Source organism: Brachyhypopomus gauderio, chromosome 6 (genome assembly GCF_052324685.1).
Source record: "Brachyhypopomus gauderio isolate BG-103 chromosome 6, BGAUD_0.2, whole genome shotgun sequence".
NCBI classification, from domain to species: domain Eukaryota; kingdom Metazoa; phylum Chordata; class Actinopteri; order Gymnotiformes; family Hypopomidae; genus Brachyhypopomus; species Brachyhypopomus gauderio.
In genome coordinates, this window is record NC_135216.1 from 5005494 (window position 1) to 5028028 (window position 22535).

General features: G+C 43.3%; 1 protein-coding gene across 1 annotated transcript; it reads left to right on the plus strand.

Moving 5' to 3' along the window:
• Positions 1 to 19223: 19223 nt before the first annotated feature.
• LOC143516178 (olfactory receptor 51E1-like) lies at positions 19224 to 20162 on the plus strand. The gene has a single exon (XM_077007752.1). It carries the CDS (start codon positions 19224 to 19226, stop codon positions 20160 to 20162), a length of 939 nt encoding a protein of 312 aa, XP_076863867.1.
• Positions 20163 to 22535: the final 2373 nt, after the last annotated feature.

The following is a 22535-nucleotide window of genomic DNA, read 5'->3' on the forward strand; positions in this document are numbered from 1 at the left end:
TAAGCTCCCATGTTCTCTTTGAACTTATCAAGATGAGCATCAAGGATGTGGATTTTGAGTGACATCCTGCAGCCCATTGCAGCATAGTTCTTTATCAGAGTCTGAACCAGTTGTACATAGTTTTCATCTTTATGATTGCGAACCACTGCGACAAAACTGTTCCAAGCCGCTATCTCCTTCCTATTCAGCTTCTTGGGAAAATCACTGCACTCTATGATCTTCTTGATTTGTGGTCTGACGAAGACAACAGCTATGATCTTTGCTTCAGATAGCTTAGGGAAAAGATCTTGGAGGTAATTGAAAGCTCTCGACTCCTTATCTAGAGCCCTGACAAATTGTTTTATGAGCCCCAAGTTGATGTGTAGTGGTGGCATCAGCACCTTGCGTGCGTCCACCAGTGGCTCCCACTTTACATTGTTCTTCCCCACAGTGAACTCCTGCGCCAGTCCCGCCTGTGGTACGGCATGATGGTAGGGAACTGGTCTTGTGACCGGAGGGTCGTGGGTTCGATTCCCAGACCTGAGGCCATGACTGACGTGCCCTTGGGCAAGGCACCTAACCCCAACTGCTCCCCGGGCGTCGGGCTAGGGCTGCCCACCGCTCTGGGCACGTGTGCACCACAGCCCCCTAGTAATCACTGGTGTGTGTGTGTTAACTGCACAGATGAGTAAAAAGCGGAGGACAAATTTCAATTGCGGTTTAAAAATCACAATTGACAAAATATGGCACATTTACATTTGGTAGTGCGCTTTAGTATTCCGGCTGTCCAAAAGGCAAATAAAACAAGGATACTTAGTAAAACCACCTTGGAGGCCCATCAGGAATGACACCATTCGACACCAGCAGAGTACTTTTGTCTTTATAAAATGGCCACATACATAGCAAAATGCGTCTGCTGGATGTACGCAACCTCTTGATGCCATCTAAACTGACTAAGTTGCTGTGTACTGTAAGGAAAAAGGATGTCTCTCCAAACTCAATAAAAATGGTCAAGCTTTATTCCATGCAGTATCAAAGTACAAGAGTGTACTGAGGATTCAGCAGAGCAAGATTGATCACCCGGTAGCAGAGTAACACACAGTATATACATTTGAAAGTAGTGGTCCTTCCTAAGCTCCTCCTGTAACGGGTGTGGGGTGAAGTGTGAATACTGTCGTTATCAGAATCTGAATAGATATTTAATTCACACCTGTCTGTCTAGGTCAATTCCCCTTTGTCTGTGATGGCTGTTGCCCCACTTACTATGCAATCCCAATCAATTAGATCATGTCTCTCCGTTTCTCAGGAAGGGCTATAATGGCCCTATATAACTGTAGTTATACAGCTACCTACAATTCTGTACAGCCCCAGAAAGTTCTAGATAATTCTTGACAGTTCTAGAAACTTCTTGATAGTTCTCACAATTCCAGAAGCTTCTTAAGTATCTTGAAATATGGCGAATATACTTCGCCATCAATTTCAAAATATCATTGTGCTGACCACAAAAGCAAGGTTTACAGGGAATAATAACTTTTGTCTATTCATTTAGGGTACAAACAAACCGGAAAACACACTTAACAACTGGGAACCAATTTTTTTTAAAGTTGTTTCATGGTGTTATCAATTGTTTTTATATATCACTTACAAATCAAAGATGTCAAAGACCACAAATACAAATGTTATGTATGTACAAACAAGTAGCACCTTTAAAAACGTGGCTTAACACTTTGTACACAAAAAAACAGATAACCTATGTCTCGCTACGTCGTAGGTGTGACGCAGAAGTACAAGTTTGCCTTAATTTAGCTGAGAAAAAGAGGTGTATTTTGGACGTAAAATCCGTCCGTCGGATTCTATGGGTGAGCCTACTGCCCTAAGTCTACCCTCAATAAATGCCCTTACCCTATAAAAACACTACACTATAAAAATGGGCACATGATTAGTCAGCATGAAAAGAGACACGGCTTACTGTTGCTAAAAACACAACTCAGCGTGACATCGCCTTTATGATTGCCAGCTAATGTTAAGTGAATACTCCAGCACGTCATGAACATAATTAAGTTAGTTAGCTAAGATATCTTATCCTAACTAGCGCTTACTGACAGCTCAAGCTGGTGTGTCTTCTATGAGTTACATTGATGTGTTTCTTCAAGTTCGAAGGTGAATTTTTGAAGGCCAATATTTCACCCTCTTAAAGCTGGGCATACACTGTGCAATTTTGGGCCCATTTTCAGCCGATTTTTCACTCGTGCGACTATTTTTGCGATCGGGCCGAGTTTCGGCTCAATCGCGTGTCGTGTATCGTATAGTTTACACATGTAAACGAGGAGCGATTCACACCTCACGACCAACTCCCGATCAGAAATCGCAGCGTCGCAAGAATATCAAACATGTTTGAAATTCAAATCGCTTCTCGTGAGAGTATCGCACTGTTGAAGCAGCTCCACGAGCCGACTCTCCCTGCGAGTTAGTCGTACAGTTTGAGCTGGAGCTGAGTACACGATTTAAAATATCGTACAGTGTACGCCCAGCTTTAGGGAGGCAGAGATGGCACTTCATCCTTTAGGAATTTACTTTCACTCCAGCAAATGCAAACACTGTCTCTAGGTAGGGCGAGGGTGGTCTCCTTCCTCAAACACTGTCTCTAGGTAGGGCCAGGGTGGTCTCCTTCCTCAAACACTGTCTCTAGGCAGGGCCAGGGTGGTCTCCTTCCTCACCCTCACTGCCACGATCACTCGATGTTGAAGGTGTGGAAGGTGCCAATATATGTACATTAAAACGCCAACAAGCTTATTATGCAGCACTTATGCTGCTCTTCTGCTGTTACCAAACACGGTACCATCACTTTTATTGAGATAAAAAGCAAATTATTTGGAATCATTTCAAGTATTTGTATAAATATGTAAATTAAGCTGAAGGTGCTGGAAAATACTGAAAATGGACCTTCAAAGTGCTGTACAAGTGCATGAATTCCACCTTGTAACCGCGTGCGTGGCCAATGCACATGGGTGGAGCCACCGTGACCGTCACCGTCATTTTTGCAGCAGTCACGCACCAGTCACGACGTGTCAAGTGAACCTGGATTACGAAGCTCAAGTGCTCAGTGAAGGCAGCAGCAGAGTAAATGAGATGCAACCGGAGCATGCACAGTTTTTTCATGACGTGAGGAGTCTCCCCTGTGCTAGGAGACTGGGCTACCGTGACAGATCCCCCTCCAGGGATCCCACCAGCCTCCAGAGAGGGTCCTCAATTTGGGAGTCCAGAATACAGCTCCTCTCTGGCCATAACCTTCCCAGTTTAGTGCTTCCTCTTCACCTGGAGTCCAGTAGGATGTGCACTATGTTCTATGCTCTGATGTTCACAGCAATACAATGGAGAGTATCAGAAAGATATGGGGATGCTAAATCATGGAGAGCTTTAAATGTATGGAGAAGGAATTTGAATTGTTTGCAATACTTAACAGGAAGCCAGTGGAGTTGCTTTAGGATTGGAGTTATGTGTTGGGTGGATAGAGTTTTAGTAATAATGCAAGCAGCATTCTGAACCAGCTGAAGTTTATGTCAAGTTTTTTGAGGTAAACCATAAAAGGAGAGAGTTGCAATAATCAATTCTGGATGTAACCAGGACATGAACAAAAACAGCAGCAGAATTTGAAGAAAGGAATAGACGTATGTGATTATTATCCAAGAGAAGATTATTATCCAAGATGACACCTAAACCTGGGTAGAAGGAACGATATAGGAGTTCTCAATCATCAATGGGAATGAATTAGCCTTGGCAAGAGCGGCTGGTGTACCAATCAAAATAATTTCAGTTTTATCAGTATTTGATTTGAGCAAGTTGTATGAGAACCATGTTCGAATTTCAGTTAAACAACCAGAGCCAGATGATGGAGGATGAGTAGGTGTAGGCATGGTGGACAGGTAGACCTGTGTGTCATCTGCATAACAATGAAAATTAATGTCATGTTTTCTGAAACTCTCTCCAAGTTCATGACATGAATTGAACCCCCCCTGTTGGACACGATGTCCTGTGGCATCTGCACCGAAGGGACTGTGACTACTTGGCCAGGGAACAAGAACCTTATCTATTACTGTAGAACTGTAGAACCACCCTGCGCACCACAGACTTGTGCTAACGGGCCGCCCAATGGAGGATGGGTTCCCTTTTGAGTCTTGGTCCCCCCAAGGTTTCTTCATAATCCCCACCATCATAGGGAGTTTTTCCTTGCCACTGTCACCTTTGGCATGTTCATTAGGGATCTGGACCCAGATGATTGTAAAGCTGCTTTGTGACAACATGTTTGACTTTGATTTTGGCAAGCCAAACTGCCTGAAGATGTGCTGGAACAGGAGCTCGGCAGTGGAAGGCAATCCTAGAACCAGAATAAAACGCACCATTTTCGAATAACAGTAGATAATGACTAGTATGGCCGTGTTTCCCTGAATGCATGCTGTATGTCTCTATCCAGACTCCAATTGATCGCCTTGATAAAACAAGGAGGAGGGAGCACTGGTTCGGCACATGTGGAAACAGTGAGGAGAAGGTTTTGCCGGGAGAGCGCATCCGCCCTCGTGTTCTTCTCTCCCGATCGATACATTATGAATGCAAAATGGGGGAAAAAGAGCCTGCCTAGAATTCTTGGTGTTTTTGAGGTATTCAACATTCTTATGGTCAGTAATCACCACGAAGGGGTGCTGCGCTCCCTTAAGCCAATGTCTCCACTCCTTGAGTGCCAGCTTAATGGCAAGCAGCTCACAATCTCCCACTCCGTACGCTATAGTGCACTATGGGGAGCAGGCTGCTGCAATATGGGGGCTGTGGCGAAAGCGTGCTTTAATTCATTGAATGCCTTCTCTGCTTCCTCACTCCACCTTAGGCGCCTAGTGATGCTAAGCGTCTCCCATGACGTGTATGGGTTATGGGTTTGTAACCAAGGGAGACCTAATGAAACTGAATAACGATCATAAGTGATGGCCAGTCTTCCTTCTTGCATGATAGTTCCGCCTGTAATTCTGGGTAGAGCCCGTTAACACTAGAAGCGCTGTTCCTCATTTACATACTTATACCTATAGGCGCGGAGGGCCGGTCAAAAGACCGCTGAGGCACAAGGAAGCTGGTATTGATACATAAGAAACACTAGATGGCGTTTTGCACAAAAGGAAGAATGAGCTGCCAAAACAAAATATTCATAATGGTGACTTTTGCACGTAACGTCAATATGTTAACAAATTAATGTGACTAAATAACCTTTTAGAATCAGTGCCTTGTGACATTGTTTTCAGTAGCTTCCCCATTGTGTTTACGAATATAGTTGCCTCTCTCCTCTCTATAATGTTCACTTTGCTCTCACCGTATTGTGTTGCTGTTTCAAATGGAGAGGTGTTTGATTGGTGAATAGCCGATGTGTGATCCCACGTCCTCGAGAATAAACCTTTGTTAACGTTCATGCACTGTTTGAACAATATATGTGCATTTATTGCAGCCAGGTCTATGAGGTTGTAGAACACTGCTACAGGCCAACGACGGGTGCCTCCCTTCACCAAATACAGTCGTGCCATTTGATCCATAACATCAATGCCACATTTAGTCGTGTTGTAATAGGAAACAGTTTCAGGCAGTTTCTTTGCACCATTATCAATTGAAACTGTCTGATATATTGTCCTCAGGATGCATATATTTTTTCGGAGTGTCTATTTGCACCCGGGTACAAGTAGCATTTGCCACACAGCGAGGCTATTTTCACCCCTTAATTTAAAAAAAGAAAGCGAACCCATCTGCGCATGTCTACCAATGAATGCGCGGGAGCGAAAAGGCGCAAATTCAAAGGAACCGCTGGGAAACGGAGACAATAGGAAATGGTAAGCAGAATTTAGTTAATAGTTATGTATAAAGGTCATCACTCAATTTAACTCTACATTTTAAGATATATATTTAAGAAATAGTGTGAGAATTATTATCCAACGAACACTGTTGACTGAACACTGATATATTTTTGAGCTAATAGGAGCATTATAGCTAACTTGCAAATGTCATTTTATTTTATGTTCACAGATAATGAAGAAATCACTTCAAAAACGAAGTTCAGAGGTAAAGTCAATTCCAGTTTGTGATAAATGTAGCTATATTTTATTTTATATTCTGTTTATTGTTGATGTATATATTAAGAGGAATTCCATGATCAAAGTCGTTCAAACAGGCAGGGGTCATAAAGAGCGAACCATCCAGGTTTGACAAATAAACAGGCGTGACGATACTAACGAACACTTTAAACCAAACACAGGGTAAACGCATATACAAACTAGAAAATCAGGCTATGGAAAACACAGACGACTGAGCAACGAAACGAGTAGAACTCACAGACCAGGAAGCGTAGAACAGTGAACAAAGAGCATGAATAACTAGATCACAAACTAATGAATTGGAACAAAACAACCGATAACCGATATGTAAAACACTGGGACTATAAACACACAGAACTAGACACACAGGTGAAGACACTGATGACACGGGCGTGTCAGACGAGGGGAAACCATGGAGACGGACACGCAGGGAACAACACAGACACGAGGAGCAGGAACCCGAAGTGACAGTAGCCCTACGTGACAGTCACTTTGCTATCTTACAAAAACAATTTTGTCCAGTCTATTTTTCGAGTTTTGTGTAAAATTATAAAACTTGTCTTTTTGTTCTCTATTTTTGTGTTGTTTCAATACACACAAAGGACATGAATGTGTATAACAAAAGATGTACAGTTGTCCTTTTGAATTAAGGTTTTTGTATGACAGTCAATATGCCAGACTTATAATGTAATGACTATTTTATATAAGCTAATATTTGTGTTTTCTCCCAAGAAGGAAGAAAAACTAAAGAACATTTGTGAAGGAGACTCCTTCGACAGTTATGAGGAATTCCAGAGAGCACCTGTCACGCTACGGTCCCCGAACCCTTCCTTTGGGGCGTGTGTTAACGTTGTCTGCGTCTATTCGTCTGCGTCTGTGTACCTCCGTGGGTGCGGGTGCGTCTTGTCATTATCCGTCTCACCTGTGGCTCGTCTCGTCATCACGTGGGGTTGGTGTGGTCTGTCTATTTAATGTGCGTTCGCGCAGTGTCTTGTGCTCGTCGTTGTCTATGTTCTGCATGTCGTGTTTGTGTGCTGAATGTTTCTCGTGCGCTTTTGCGCAATCTTTATTTACAATAAACGTAACCGTGAGTCAACCAGCGGATCCGTGTCTCTTCCGTCTGCCGCCGGCCACCGTTACAGAACGACGAGCCGACCAGAGACACCAAGCCAGGATACACCACCCGGCCAAAGAAGGGCAAGAAGCCCAGTAAGCGACGTCACGCCTCTTCCCCTGCACAGCACCGCGGAGCCCCCGTCACCCTCGAAGCGATGCAGCAGGACCCGTTATGTGCGGTTATGCTGCTTCGGGCTCGGGAAGCCAGGACTGAGGAGTTGGCGGACTATTTTCGCAAGACCGCGATGCGGTTTTGGAAGGAGCGCCACCCCTCTTCCACCAGAGACCTCTCGCCCCTGAGGGTAGGCTCCCTCGAACTCTGCTCCACGGAGAAGACCCCTGAGAGCGAGTTCGAGGGGGAGGAATCAGAGGGCGAGGAGGAAGAGGAAGACCAGGCTCTCTCAGTTTGTTCCGCCCCCACCGTATACTACGGTGAGGGTGAAGAGGGAGAGGAGGAGGCCTACCCTCCGTCGTTGTACGACGCCTCCACGGTGGACTACGGTGGAGGGAGAGGACTACCCGCCGTCGCTAGACGACGTGTCCACCGTCGACTACGGGGAAGAGGAGGAGGAGGAGTCCGAGGAAGAGGACTACATCCCTCCGCCCGTAGGTCCCTCTACCACCGTGGAGGAAGGCGAGGAGCAGGAGTACGACGAGGAGGAGTACCCTCCGTCGGAGTGCTCCGCATACCCCGAGGAAGAGGGCTCCTACACTGAGGATGAGGAGGAGAACCCTCCCCCCTCGGAGCTGTCTGCCGGGACGGTAAAGGGGAGGTGGACTCCTGAGGCGGGCCCATCCTCCGATCGCTCCGAGGGAGAAGAGATGGACTACTCGCGGGGTGGCAGCCCGGAGCAGCCCATGAGCTGGAGCCGGGGCAGTGAGGCGATGGAGACAGAGGGAGAAGACCCCACTGCCGGCTCCAAGGGGCGGTCGAGAGGAGAAGGAGGGATGCCCTACGGCCCACCGAGGGGAGAGACCAGTCGCGCTGCACCTGGCGCGTCGGCCAACCGCGCTGCACCTGGCGCGTCGGCCAACCGCGCTGCACCTGGCGCGTCCGCCAGCCGCGCTGCGCCCGGTGGAGGGTTTGCAGCAAGGGCAGGAGGAGCACCGCCCACCGCAGCGCCTGCAGCTCCAGCAGCTCCCGGTCTCTCTCCCGATTGCCCTCCTTCTGGCGCGCAGCCTGGCGCCTGTGTCGTGTGTGTCTGTCCCTGTGTTTGTGAGTCTTCCCTTATGTGTGCCTAATCCGTTATTCCCTTTCGTGCCTCTATGTATTAATGTACCAGTTTGTGTGTTTGTGTCCGTCCCGTTAAACGTGTCTAACGTGTTTTCCCCGGTCTTCCCAGGGTGGGTGTTCTAGGCTGTTCGTGGCGGACTCTCCACCGAGGGCGGTCATCTCCCAGACGCAGGACTGGGCGCTTCGGATCCGCCCATCGACGTGGGTTCGGGGCGCTTGGTCCTGTTGGCACCCCGGGACGGGTAGTGCCCTTGGTGGGGGCGTCTGTCACGCTACGGTCCCCGAACCCTTCCTTTGGGGCGTGTGTTAACGTTGTCTGCGTCTATTCGTCTGCGTCTGTGTACCTCCGTGGGTGCGGGTGCGTCTTGTCATTATCCGTCTCACCTGTGGCTCGTCTCGTCATCACGTGGGGTTGGTGTGGTCTGTCTATTTAATGTGCGTTCGCGCAGTGTCTTGTGCTCGTCGTTGTCTATGTTCTGCATGTCGTGTTTGTGTGCTGAATGTTTCTCGTGCGCTTTTGCGCAATCTTTATTTACAATAAACGTAACCGTGAGTCAACCAGCGGATCCGTGTCTCTTCCGTCTGCCGCCGGCCACCGTTACAGAACCGAGATTATGGAGTGAAGAGGGCTACCATCCAATGCACAAAATTAAAATTTATTTAAACACGATGTAAATAATAAAAAACCCAATTCACTTCTTAAAAAAATTTACAAACCATCCAGAAAAAATGAATAAAAAAGTCAAATCTTTCTTCTGCATTTTGTGAAATTAAATAGAATTAAAGGGGCTGATAATGTACTGGCAGGAAAAATATTTGTATACATCATACAATGTGGTGTACATATGAGGGTGCTACAGACAGATATTAACTTGTGTTACATTTTGTTTTAACATTTTAATATACACTGCCAGTGATAAATAATGTAGTATTTAGCATGTGATTACTGCCATTAGTGGCAAGCGACTTAGGATAATTAAATTGCTATTTAAATTCTAAGCATGGTAAAGAAAAACAAAGAAGAGACTCACAAGTGAAAAACAAAATTCAATAAGAACAAACTCTGAGGTCCACCCTATAACCCCAAACAAAAGTATCTTCACCTCTAAATAAAATAATTTGTAAGTAAAATGTGTTTTGTCACAAAACACAAAAGAATAGTACTAATCTCTGATAAATCAAAATGTCGAGTGCAAATAGTACACACTGCTACGTATACCCGGGTGCAAATAGCATACACTGCTGCATATACAGGGGTGCATATACCCGGGTGCAAATAGCACACACTGCTGCATATACCTGCATATACCCGGGTGCAAATAGCACACACTGCTATGTACACCCGGGTGCAAATAGCACACACTGCTATGTACACCCGGGTGCAAATAACACACACTGCTACATATACTCGGGTGCAAATAACATACACTGCTGCATATACCCGGGTGCAAATAGCATCTGCCATATTTTTTTTAGGTTTTGCCTGGTAAACCATTAAGAGTTATTTTTCCAGCCCGCAACACCTTGGTGGAAAATCTTTCAGACTGTGCCTATGTACATGGGGGTATATGACGTCTGATTTTATTAATCAACAATAGTGGTTTTGTTCGCCAAAGGGGTGTTTGCAAATGCCAATGAAGTAAAGAAATTGTCAGTCATTAGATTTCTTCCTTAACCCATGAAAGGCACCATCAAACGCAACACAATATTTTCGGACAACCATTGCCCAGCCGGCCTGCTTTCATCTTTCCCTAGATAGGGAATTGCGTTCAGCATATACTTTGTCTCAACGTCAGTGGCCACCCAGAATGTTAACCCAAACTTATCGGGTTTATTGGCCATGTACTGAGTGAAACAACAACGAGCTTTAGTTGGGAACAGTTGCTCATCTGTTATGTTCTCATGGGGCATGTAAGAAGCAATACTGTTTTTCACAAATTTATCAAATATCTCTGAGATCATGGCAAATCTGTCGCAAGGCGGGCAGCCCTTGTGCTCTTGTCATCAAAGCGGAGATAGGGCATGATATCTCTGAATGTCTGTCGAGACATTGTCTCTTTGAAAATGGGATTTCCCAAGTCAGCAGACCAGTAGGCCTATTCATCCAGTTTCAAGCTTTTACCAGCTGTTATACCTCTCAAATAAACGAGATCCACAAATGCTGTCAGTTCGTCAGCTGTTAGTTTGAACTGAGCATCATTTCGTTTAGCTTCTGCCTCTGTGTATTTCAGAATTGCGCCCCACATTTTTGTGTCAATCAAACACAGTAAGCTGGTCAGTGGACTTCTAATTTTGTCCTTGGCTTAATACATAGGCCCTGGGATTTCTCTCACAATATCACTTCCAGACTAGATTACTGTAACTCCCTGCTTTATGGTCTACCTGCTAAATCACTTCGCCCCCTACAACAGATACAAAATTCTGCAGCCAGAGTTTTAAAGTCCACAAAGAAATCTGCACACATCACTCCTATCCTCCATCAGTTACACTGGCTTCCTATCTCTGAACGCATCCACTATAAAATCCTACTCCTAACATTCAAATCTCTGCATGGTCTTGCACCCTCCTATCTCTCCAACCTTCTCCACCTTCATACCTCATCACGTCAGCTCAGGTCCTCTAACCTAGGTTTGCTCTCCGTCCCACGACACAGACTCTCTACTATGGGTGGCAGATCATTCAGTGTTGCTGCCCCCACCCTCTGGAATTTGTTACCTCCCTCTATTCGCTCCGACTCTCTCTCTACTTTCAAAACTCAACTCAAGACTTTCCTCTTTTCTCAATATTTCCGCTCTTTCTAAGCCCTGTATTTTTCCCCTTTCATTTGTGTACAGCGACCTTGGGTTTGAGAAAGGCGCTATATAAAATAAACATATTATTATTATTACAATATTGCTCTCTTGTGCTCTACCCCGAGGGTTGCCAGCAGTTTGTTCAACCCATACCATACCGCCTTTAGCCTGAAATGAGTCACCACCACACTCAATTTCAGAGTCAGATTCTGAATCAAATTCAAGATTCAGATTCATTTCACTTTCGCCCTCTCCATCTAACACCTTGCACCAATCACTTCAGTTTTCACTCAAACTGTGTAGCCGCCCCGACTAACTTATAGTTTGCCTTGCCTCATGAATGCTATTGTGAATAAAGTGGTCATAACAGCACCGCCCATGCTATCATCTCAGTTTTACATTGCTCGCAAAGGTATGCATTTACATATGTATCTTGCATTCTAATTCATTCATTTGTAATGCCAGTGTGTCAGCAACACATAAAACCATCCATACATAATGTAATGCATTTGCATAATACTACTAAAGCATTTATTAGGCAATGCAAGACTCACTTAGTTTGAAAACCATTGATGTAAACTTAAAACCAAAATCCAGAAAATCACACTGAATGACTTTTAAATAATTAATTTGCATTTTATTGCAGGAAATATGTATTTGATACCTTACCAAACAGTACGAATTCTGGATCTCACAGACCTGTTAGTTGCTCTTTAAGAGGCCCTCCTGTTCTCCACTCTTTACCTGTATTACCTGCACCTGTTTGAACTAAATAGAATAAAAGACACCTGTCCACACTCACATACAAACAAACTCCAACCTCACCACAATGGCCAAGACCAGAGAGCTGTGCAAGGACATCAGGTACAAAATTATAGCACTGCTCAAGGCCGGAATGGGCTACAGGAAGATAGGCAGGTTAATGAGAAGACAACAACTGTAGGCACAATAATCAGAAAATGGAAGAAGACAAAGATAACAGTCAACCTCCCTCGGTCTGGAGCTCCCTGCAAGATGTCACCTCGTGGGGCTGCACTGATAGTGAGGAAGGTAAGGAAAGAGCCCAAAACTACTCGGCAGGACCTGGTCAATGACCTGCAGCAGACTGGAACCACTGTTTCCAAAAAAAACTATTAGTAATACATTGCGCCGTCATGGCTTAAAATCTTGCAGTGCACGCAAGGTCCCCCTGCTTAAGCCAGCACATGTCCAGGCCCATCTGAAGTTTGCCTATGACCATATAGATGATCCAGATGAGGTGTGGGAGAAGGTAATGTGGTCAGATGAGACGAAAATGGAGCTTTATGGTCTAAACTCCACTCGCCATGTTTGGAGGAAAAAGAAGGAAGAGTACAAACCCAAGAACACCATCCCTACAGTGAAACACGGAGGTGGAAGCATCATGGTTTGGGGATGCTCTTCTGCAAAAGGGACAGGGCGACTGCACTGCATTGAGGGGAGGATGGATGGAGCCATGTATCGCGAGATATTGGCCAACAACCTTCTTCCCTCAGTAAGAGCACTGAAGATGGGTCGCGGTTGGGTCTATCAACATGACAATGACCCGAAGCACACCGCCCAGGCAACTAAGGACTGGCTACATAAGAAGCATCTCCAGGTCCTGGAGTGGCCTAGCTAGTCTCCAGATCTGAACCCGATCGAAAATCTCAGAAGACACCTGAAACTCTGTGTTGCACAGTGACAGCCTAGAATCAAGGATCTGGAGAAGATCTGTATGGAGGAGTGGGCCAAAATCTCTGCTGCAGTGTGAGCAAACCTTTTAAGAACTACAGGAAACGTCTTCCTTCTGTAATCGCAAACAAAGGTTTCTGTACCAAGTATAAAGTTTCGTTTTTCTGATTTATTAAATATTTATTTCCTTCAATAAAATGCAAATTAATGATTTAAAAGTCATTCAGTGTGATTTTCTGGATTTTGTTTTTAGATTCCATCACTCACACTTGAAGAATACCTATGATAAAAACTACAGATTTCTACATGCATTGCAAGTGTGAAAACCAGCAAAATCGGCAGTGTATCAAATACTTGCTATCCTCACTGTAACCTATAACCATTAACCCGGAACTATGAATCATCAAACATTGACCCACAGCAACAGGATTAAATACATACACAGTAACCAAACTAAACAAGGAACAGCTGACAGTACTACAAGGGGCAGGGCTACAAATAAAGCTGTGAACAAACAAGGACGTACACCGAAGCAAAAACAAAACGTAGGACACAAGGGGCAGAGCCAGACATGACACCTAGTGCCCAGCTCTGTGTTTATTGTTGTTACCTTGTTTACTAATAACTTTTTTTTGCGTCTTGCTTGTTATCCTTGCACTCCAATGTTGGTATTTCTGGTTATTTCCCTGCCTTTGGTCTTTGTGGTCTTTGGCAGTTGTATATTCATTATCTGTAGTTTGGTTAGGTGTTACGTTGTGTGATTTAAGTATATGATACCTTTCTTTGAGTTTTCTTCATTAAACTCATCTTCTCCTTCAGTTGCATCCAGCCTACCCTGCCCACATGTTACAGTAAACTGGGAAGCTCCCAAAGTATACCCTAGGTCAGACCTGGGCAAACTACGGCCCGCAGGCCACATCCGGCCCGTTGTGCGTCCCTGTCCGGCCCGCGAGAGGCCAATCATAAATGAAACAAATATCTATGTCGTGCGTGCAATACAACTGTGGCGCTTTTATTTTGAAAGCACTACGTTTGTGTTAATTCCGTGTGGACGTACCTGCGTGTGTGTGTGAGCTGTGCAAGAAACACTGTAGGTGATCAGCGACAAGTTAAGGCTTTCGGGAGTGTATGTTGCACCTAGCGCGAACCTCCACAAACGGCGGAAAATTTACGTGACGAATTTTTTTTGTGCATTGTGTTCCAGGTTTGAAAAGTGCTGGAATTTAAGCCAAAGTCCTTGAAAATGCTTGAAATTGTAACTGTATTTCGATTCACAACAAATAGCTGATTGAACAGGGGGGTATTCCAGAAAGCGGGTAAGTAAACTCAGAGTTAACGAAAGCTCAGGTTTTCTGTTCCAGAAACCGAGCTTAGAGAGAACCTGAGTCAGCTGCACTGTAAAAAATCTTTGTTTGCTTATGTTCTGTGAATATAAAAATTAATGTGGGCAAAGCATGAAACATAAAAATAGTTACTCCAAAAACAAAAAACGAGTTGTGCCATCAGCTGCTGCATTTTTACCATTCAATATTTTGTGTTCAGTGAATGAGCATTATGGTTCTCAGTCAACATGTCAAGTCCAAAGTAAAAAACTGTGTTGGGCGAGCAATAGTGGTAGTGGTGAAACTAATGCGCATGTTCAAGAGAGACGATTTTCTTGGCGCCTTCTGTACCAAAACTAAAATGAAGACCCAGCGTTTCACCATTTATCTAGAGGACTTCAAACGTTCACTGAGTGAAGTTAATGTGGATCTTTACTAAGCTAACACAGCTAACTTGGTGCTGTTTGTTGAGTTTGAATTTGAACAAGGTCGTATTTCAACATATTTTCCAAACATAGTTATCAAAACTAGCGCTAAGCCAACAAGTTGTTTTTCAGTGTTTAATTTTGCTATGAGTTTAGTAATGTTAGTGTTAATACTGTTGTGGTTGGCAAGGACAAGCTACCGATTAACGGTTAACCGTTACATGTTAACTGTCCGTTTGGAATTTAACTACCTCACGTCGGCAAACTGTTAGCATGCAGACAAACGTTAGCTACCTAGCTAGCTAGATCTGAGTAGTAATTAAGCATTTGCTGAAGCCCAATCGATTTCTAATTAAGTACTCTTTTAGATACTATTTCCAACCACATACAGCTCTGCGGTGAGTTCCCCCGTTTCCCTGGATGTGTGTTGTATGTGTGTTAGTGTCCCCCCTCCCTTAGAACCAGTGTGTTTTTGCCGTTGGCGTATTGCTAATAAATTAGCATTGAGCTAACGTTGGTGTCATGGCTCATTCTTGTCCTCCTGACTCGAGGACGTTTCTATTTTTATTACATTTATAAAGCAGCTCTCATATGCCTGTTTGGTGATATTTTATGTTTACTTTTTGACATGCAAATAAAATGCACAATTACTTAATTATATTCTGTATATTTTGAATTTACTTCATAAAGCATAAAATGTATAGTTTAGGCAACTTGGATACTAATGAATAATTACCTGAACTAAACAATTGTAGCTGGAACAACATAAAACATTTTGTTGGACTCACTAGGTGTATTTGGTTAATATAGCCTATAACATTTTGTTGGCTCAACTTATTTTCTTTAATTCGACTGAATTCTGTAGTTGTCAGCAGAACTTAAAATTTGCAATTTGCAGAGCTTAAATTAGACCAACTAAAAAACTTAGGTGCAACGGGTCACTAAGATTTTTTTAGTTGGTGAGACTTGAAATTTTTTACAGTGTGGGAAATATTGAAATGGACGTTGAAAGTGCCGTAGAAGTGCTTTAAAGCTAGGTTTAAGCCAGGTTTATACTTGACGCGGCGTGAGCGGCGCGAGGGTCCGCGCGGCGAAAATTATGTAATCACGGTGGCGGAGGGTCTCGCGCTGTTGATTCGCAAGGTCGTGCACCTCTCGAATTTTGTAACTTCGCGCGCGCGCCGCGCTTCAGTGCAATTAACAAAGTCATGTTTGCAGGGTTCATACACCTTTACAAGGTGGAATTAAAGCATTTATACATGTGTATGTGTTTATGTATATGTGTGTATGTGTGTCTCTTTTCTCATCTGCTGCTTCTTTCTAATGTTTTTAGTTATTTAGTAATTTATTTTAAATTATTGGTGATTTATTCTAATCATTTTTAGTTTTATATAAACTCTTGTTGCTTATTCCCTTGTAAAGTGTCCTTGTGTGTCTTGAAAGGCGCTTATAAATAAAATTCTATTATTATATACATCACTTTCAAGGCCCATTTCAATATTTCCCAGCACGTTAAACTTAATTAAGTTAAATATTTATACATATATTCGAAATGATCCGAAATAATTTGCTTTTTTATCACATTATTTAATTGTTGTTTATTTTCAAAACGCCCAATCTTAACGTCTTCACGTTCTCTCATGTTTCGTCCTAGAATTACAAGAGGCTCGTATTTGTTAACGTAATACAAGAAAACTGTTCATTCAGATGGCTATTTGTTGTCAAACGAAGTAGTTACAATTTCAAACATTTTCAAGTATTTAGCCTAAATTCCAGCACTTTTCAAATCTGAAACAAAAAGCAACATTAAAATTGGTCAGGTAAATGTTCCTTCCCCTGTTTTTGAGGGTTGTTTCTTTATACCAACACACATCGTTTCGGAGAACACTGCACAGAATGTGACGCGGCAGGTATAAGTGCCTCCTCCGTTCGCGGAAGTTTGCGTGGGGTGGGCGGAGCCACTGTGATGACGTCATTATTGTTTGTGTGGCCCTCTGACACAATTCAGGTTTCTCATGTGGCCCCTTGTAAAAATTTATTGCCCACCCCTGCCCTAGGTGCAGCCCCGTCGACAGGGGGGGACAACCGGGTCTGTTGTCCCGGGCCCCAGGGCCAGGGGGGCCCATCAAAGAGCCCAGCAATTTATTTTTTATTTAAAGTCTATAATTTTTAAATAATCTTGAAAACTTTCATTAATATAAAATTCTGTACTCAAAATAAGCTCAATGGCTAAAATATGTTTTTTTTACCTATCTGCATATTTTCCATTAAGTCCGCCTCCCACTGGAAAATGGTTTGATCCAGCACCGACCGTAACCGGCTGGTATCTGCCCAACAGCGGGACGAATTTTAAAGTTGCAATGTGTTCCAGGTTTGGAAAGTGCTAGAATTTAGGCTAAAGTACTTGAAAATGTTTGAAATTGTAACTACTTCGTTTCACAACAAATAGCTGTCTGACTGAACAGTTCTCGTGAAGACGTTAAGATTGGGCGTTTTGAAAATAAACATCCATTAAATACTGTGATAAAAAGCGAATTATTTCGAATCATTTCGATTATATGTATAAATATTTAACTTAATTAAGCTTAACGTGCTGGAAAATATTGAAATGGACCTTGAAAGTGACGTACAAGTGCTTGAATTCCACCTTATAAAGGTGTATGAACCCTGCAAACATGACTTTGTTCATTGCGCTGAGGCGCAGCACGCGCGAACTTACAAAATTCGAGAGGTGCACGATCTCGCGAATCAACAGCGCGTGAGGCCCCCGCGCACGGGCGGTGCGACTACGTCATTTTCGCGCGAACCCTCGCGCCGCGTCAAGTATAAACCAGTCAGCTGTCAGAAACAGCTTTGATGAGTGGCTATATTATATGACCTAACTCAAGGATTGTCTTCTACAAAGAAAATTCAAATTACGTGCGCGGGAGGGGGGGGGGGGGGGGGGGGGGGGGGCACATGAAACTTTCTTGTCCCGGGCCCCAGCAAGACTGTCAACGGGCCTGCCTAGGTGTCACGTGGTCCTGCTTCCCCCTGTCAGTGATGTCTTTTGTTTTGTTCTCTGTGTTTGAGTGTCTTTTATTTTGAAATCCCTAGTTGAAATCCCTAGTCTCTGTCTTCACACTCCTGCCTTGTTCTCCACGCCTTGTTATTGCCTTCAGGTGCGTCTTGTTGGGTTCCTTGTTTAGTTAGTGTATTTAAGTCCTGTGTTTGCTCTCTAGTGTTGTCAGTTATTGTAAGTTGTACGTTGTAAGTACTGGTTTTTGTTCATGCTTTTTGTAATTCATGCTCCTTCTGTCTTTCATGTCACCTTTGGTCTTTGTGTTGAGTTCTGTCGCTTGTATGTCAGTTGTAATATTAAAACTCCTCAAAATCTGCATCTGCGTCCTACCTGCTCAGCCCATCCGTTACACTAGGTCAGGGGTGTCGAACTCATTTTGGTCTGGGGGCCGAGTAAAACTTCTTAGGATCTCAAGGTGGCCAGACCAGTAAACTCATTCCAAAATTACATGAAGCTAACAAAGAAGTAAATTATAATATATATATATATATATATATATATATATATATATATATATATATATAAAATCTTTTTTTTTAAGATAAAAATCTTTATATGAAATTAATTGTCCTTTTACTATATATATTATGAACAACTTTTTAAGAAAAGTATGTGCAATTTCAACAACACTTTTATTCAGTTAAACATTTCTTTAAGTGCATTGTGCATAAAACTGATCACAGTGACATTTTCCACATTTAGGAAGCAATTCTGAACACATGAACTTTCCATTTTCCTTGAAAAATCCGACACTGTGTCCACTTTTCTTATTTTTGTCAAAGTAAGAGGGTGTCAAGGTCAACAGAAAAAGCAGGTAAAGTGATATAACTGATCAGGAATAAAATGGAGTTTATTCTTCTATATAAACCTATATATTCCAGGTTTATGCCGTTTGTTTGACACCCCTGCCCTAGGTTTACAGTGAAATACAGCAGGAGATGCTTAATGCTGGGTTCAGCAGATCTTCAGAACACATAAAAACGGACAAAGCTTACAAAAGAGTACAGGAAGTACAAAAAGAACTCCATAAACGTGATGCTGGACATTGCAGAGATAAAAGTGAAGCACCCACGTATGTGATCACTGGGTTCTCAAACAAAAACAGAGGTTAAATTGTGTTTGTGATTTTCACCCCAATCAAACATTTCGAGATCAGCACAAGCCCAGTTCCCTACCACCAGTCTCCACTTATTTAAGTTATTCTAAACATCCTCATCCATCATACATTCCCTAGTGTACAACTCCCACTTCTGTTTGCAGTTTAAACACCTTGTTTGTCTAACTGTAATGATGGTCCCAAAAGGAAGGAGTAGAATCCTAATTTAGCCAATGGACAAAGAAAAGTTATCTAACTGTATGAGAACATATAAATACCCCAAAGAGAATGTCTATATAGCCATACTTCATCTTTGCTTATGATTATGCCTGACATTTCTTTGTTGAAAGATTTTAGCATATGATTGATACTTAAAACAAACTCATGGATTATTCTATTAATGTTACATACTTCAGTTTGGAGGGGCATGTAGAGTTAGAGAAATACAGATATGTTTATTTCATAACTACTCTTACAGTCTACCTTTTAATTATTTCTTGTAATTGTGTTGTCATTTATGTCATATGTACAAACAAATGTCTCCATGAGCCTATGTACATATTCATTGCTGCTCTACTTTGTAATGCTCTCTTTGGAACAGCTGCTCTTTACCCGAAGTTACTGATTGACCTTCTGTCTGAAAGGCAAATTATTTCTTTTGAAGCCTGTTCATTTCAGTTCTTTTCTATTTATACATATTGTGCTTCAGAATTCACACTGTTATCTGCTATGGCCTATGACAGATATGTGTCCATATGTAAACCTTTACATTATGCAACATTTGTAAAAATGTCCACTGTCAAGAAGATTTTGTTTTGCTGTTGGTTTTTTCCTTCCTGTGAAATGGGAATATCAGTTATACTGACATATCAAATTAAGATTTGTAAATTCAGATTAGACAGAATATATTGCAATAATAATGTAGTTATGAAATTAAGTTGTGGAGACATATCTGTAAGGAATGCATACGGAGTGTTTGTTATAATCATTGCTATATTTGCACCATTCATTTTCATAGTGTTCTCGTATATGAGAATACTGGCAGTCTGTTTTAAGAATTCAAAGCAATTCAGAAGCAAAGCTCTACGGACCTGCTTACCACATATTGTTACTTGTATTAGTTTCACTGTCACCTCATGTTTTGATGTTATCAGTAGCAGATTAGATTTAGACATACCTCAAATTATTGTCATGATTATATCAGTTGAAAATCTTATTGTTCCACCACTTGTCAACCCTATTATATATGGATTGAAAGTGCAAGAGATCTTTAATAGGATTAAGAGAATAATCTGGAAAAGGAAAACACAGATATATTTTTAGTTATTTCATTATTTTAATTTCTATGCACATTTAGAGACAATGATGATTTTATAAATCAAATGCAAGGTTCCCTTCTTTCTTATATATTAAAAGTATACAGTAAAACTATTTTTTTTAAGAAGTTACACAGCTTGCATAGCTGATGACGGATTTCTGTACAGAAATTATCTCTGCAAACAGGATATGTTGATTTGTACATGAATCCTGCCTCTTTTTTGCTCACTCATTTTCATAGACCTACGTATTGACAAGGCTGGATTTATTCATCACCTGGAAAGTTTCCTGCTTCATAAATGTTAAAAGCAATTGACTGTAGTAGAAACTAGCCTACATTAGTGATAATTAAAATAATTTTAACTATAACAATTTCTGAAGATGATAAATGTACTGCAGACTGTTATTTACTACTTCTGAATCTGTATCATTGATTTTGAATAGCAAATAAGTAGATGAGTGTCCTTTCCCAAAATTACTTTGGAGCCGGTGGCCTGAATGCTCTGTGTACTACTTGCACTCCCTTCGGCTACAAATGGTCATGAAATGGTTGATCAGGCTTAACTGTAAGCTACGGTTTTATTAGTCTACAATTTAGTAAATTTGTATCACCAGCATGGTCCTACTTTATTGTAGATCAGCATTTGTGTATAATTGGGACACCTTTCAGAAGAGGTCCCACAAGGAATATTCCCCAGAGAATACCCTCCAGAAAATGCTGAACATACACACAAAGAACTCACATTTTTATGCATGTTCACAAATTATCATGTAATTGCCCCACCTTCTTTGACATACAGTGTTTGGAATCTCCAAATCATACATTATTCAATATATGCAAATAAAAAAGTTTAAGTATGACATCATTAATATCCCACTGGAGGATTTTGACCTCAACTCGCACCACACCTGCAAGATGAAGTTTTTTTCTGCAACATTCTTGACAGCAACTAACAAAGAGGCTTTCAGCTCATTCACATTATCTTAACCAGCAATGATAGAGCTCTTTCCCTATGTCCGTTTGTCTTAAGACTGCAGAGTAAATTCCATTTTAAGTGACCAATTAACATTACAATTAATCCCTGTCATTCATGAAATCATTTTGTAACGCAGCTCGCGCTGCGGAGCGAGGGGACGGACACAAATGCTGAGAAGAGCGAGATTTATTAAAGGGCATACCATCATCGGAGTCCGAGAAGCAGTCAGGGGTCATAACAAGAGGCCAGTCCAAATAACATGCATATACGGGCATAATGAAAACAGGGAAACACTGACAAGGCAGGGAGAAACGGGAAATATGAGTAACAGGCGATCAGCAAACAAAACTTGAACATACCACGAAACAACAACAGGAACAACCAAGAATATCTGACGAAGGACAAGGGAGACTCAGGGGCTATAAATACACAGAACTGAGAACAGGGGATGACAATGACACAGGGGCGTGGTAATTAACAGGGAATCACGGAGACAAACAAGCAGGGCGGGATGTACGGGCAAGGAACACAGACACGAGGGAACCCGGAGTGACAGCTAAGGGAGTGGGGCGCGGCCATACGTGACATTACCCTCCCTCAAAGCGTGCCACTCCAGGGCACGCAAGGGCAGACGTGACAGGAACCAGACTAGGACAGGACAGAGAACCACGGGGCATGACGAGGGACAGCGGACACGGGGCAGGACACTATAGGACAGACTGGAGGTGTGGGACCTGGGGCATGGCAGGGACCGGAGACAGGGGTACTGGCCAAGTGGAGGGCCGGGGCTTGGCAGCACGTACAGGACCAGGGACAAAGGGGAGACCAGACAGGACCAGGGCGAGGCACAGGAGCGGGGCTGGACAGGACCAGACCACGAACAGACATGGGTGTGGGGCCAGGGGACAGGGTAGAGGCAAACACTGAGGCAAAGACGCTATGGACAACAGAGACCCGGACAGGAACAAAGTGAGTGATCACTTGGGGGACAGACATGGGGACCGGGACAGAGACGACACTACTGGACACAGACACAGGAATGGGCACAAGGACACGAACAGGTACACACACAGGAACTGGGACCAACACAAAACCAGGGACGGAACATGGGAGCAAAGGGAACACGGGCAACAAAACATGAGAGGCACAGGGTCCATGCCCACTAGAGGGCAGTATAGTCTCCGGGAACAGGTGTGGCCAGCTGGCAGGCAGCCGGAACAGGCGTGGCCGGCTGGCGGGCAGCGGGAACAGGCGTGGCCGGCTGGCGGGCAGCGGGAACAGGCGTGGCTGCCTGGCAGGCAGTGGGAACAGGCGTGGGCGGCTGGCGGGCTGCAGGGACCGGGGAGGCCGGGCGGCAGGCCGCAGGAACCAGACAACGGGCCACAGGGGCCGGTGGGACCGG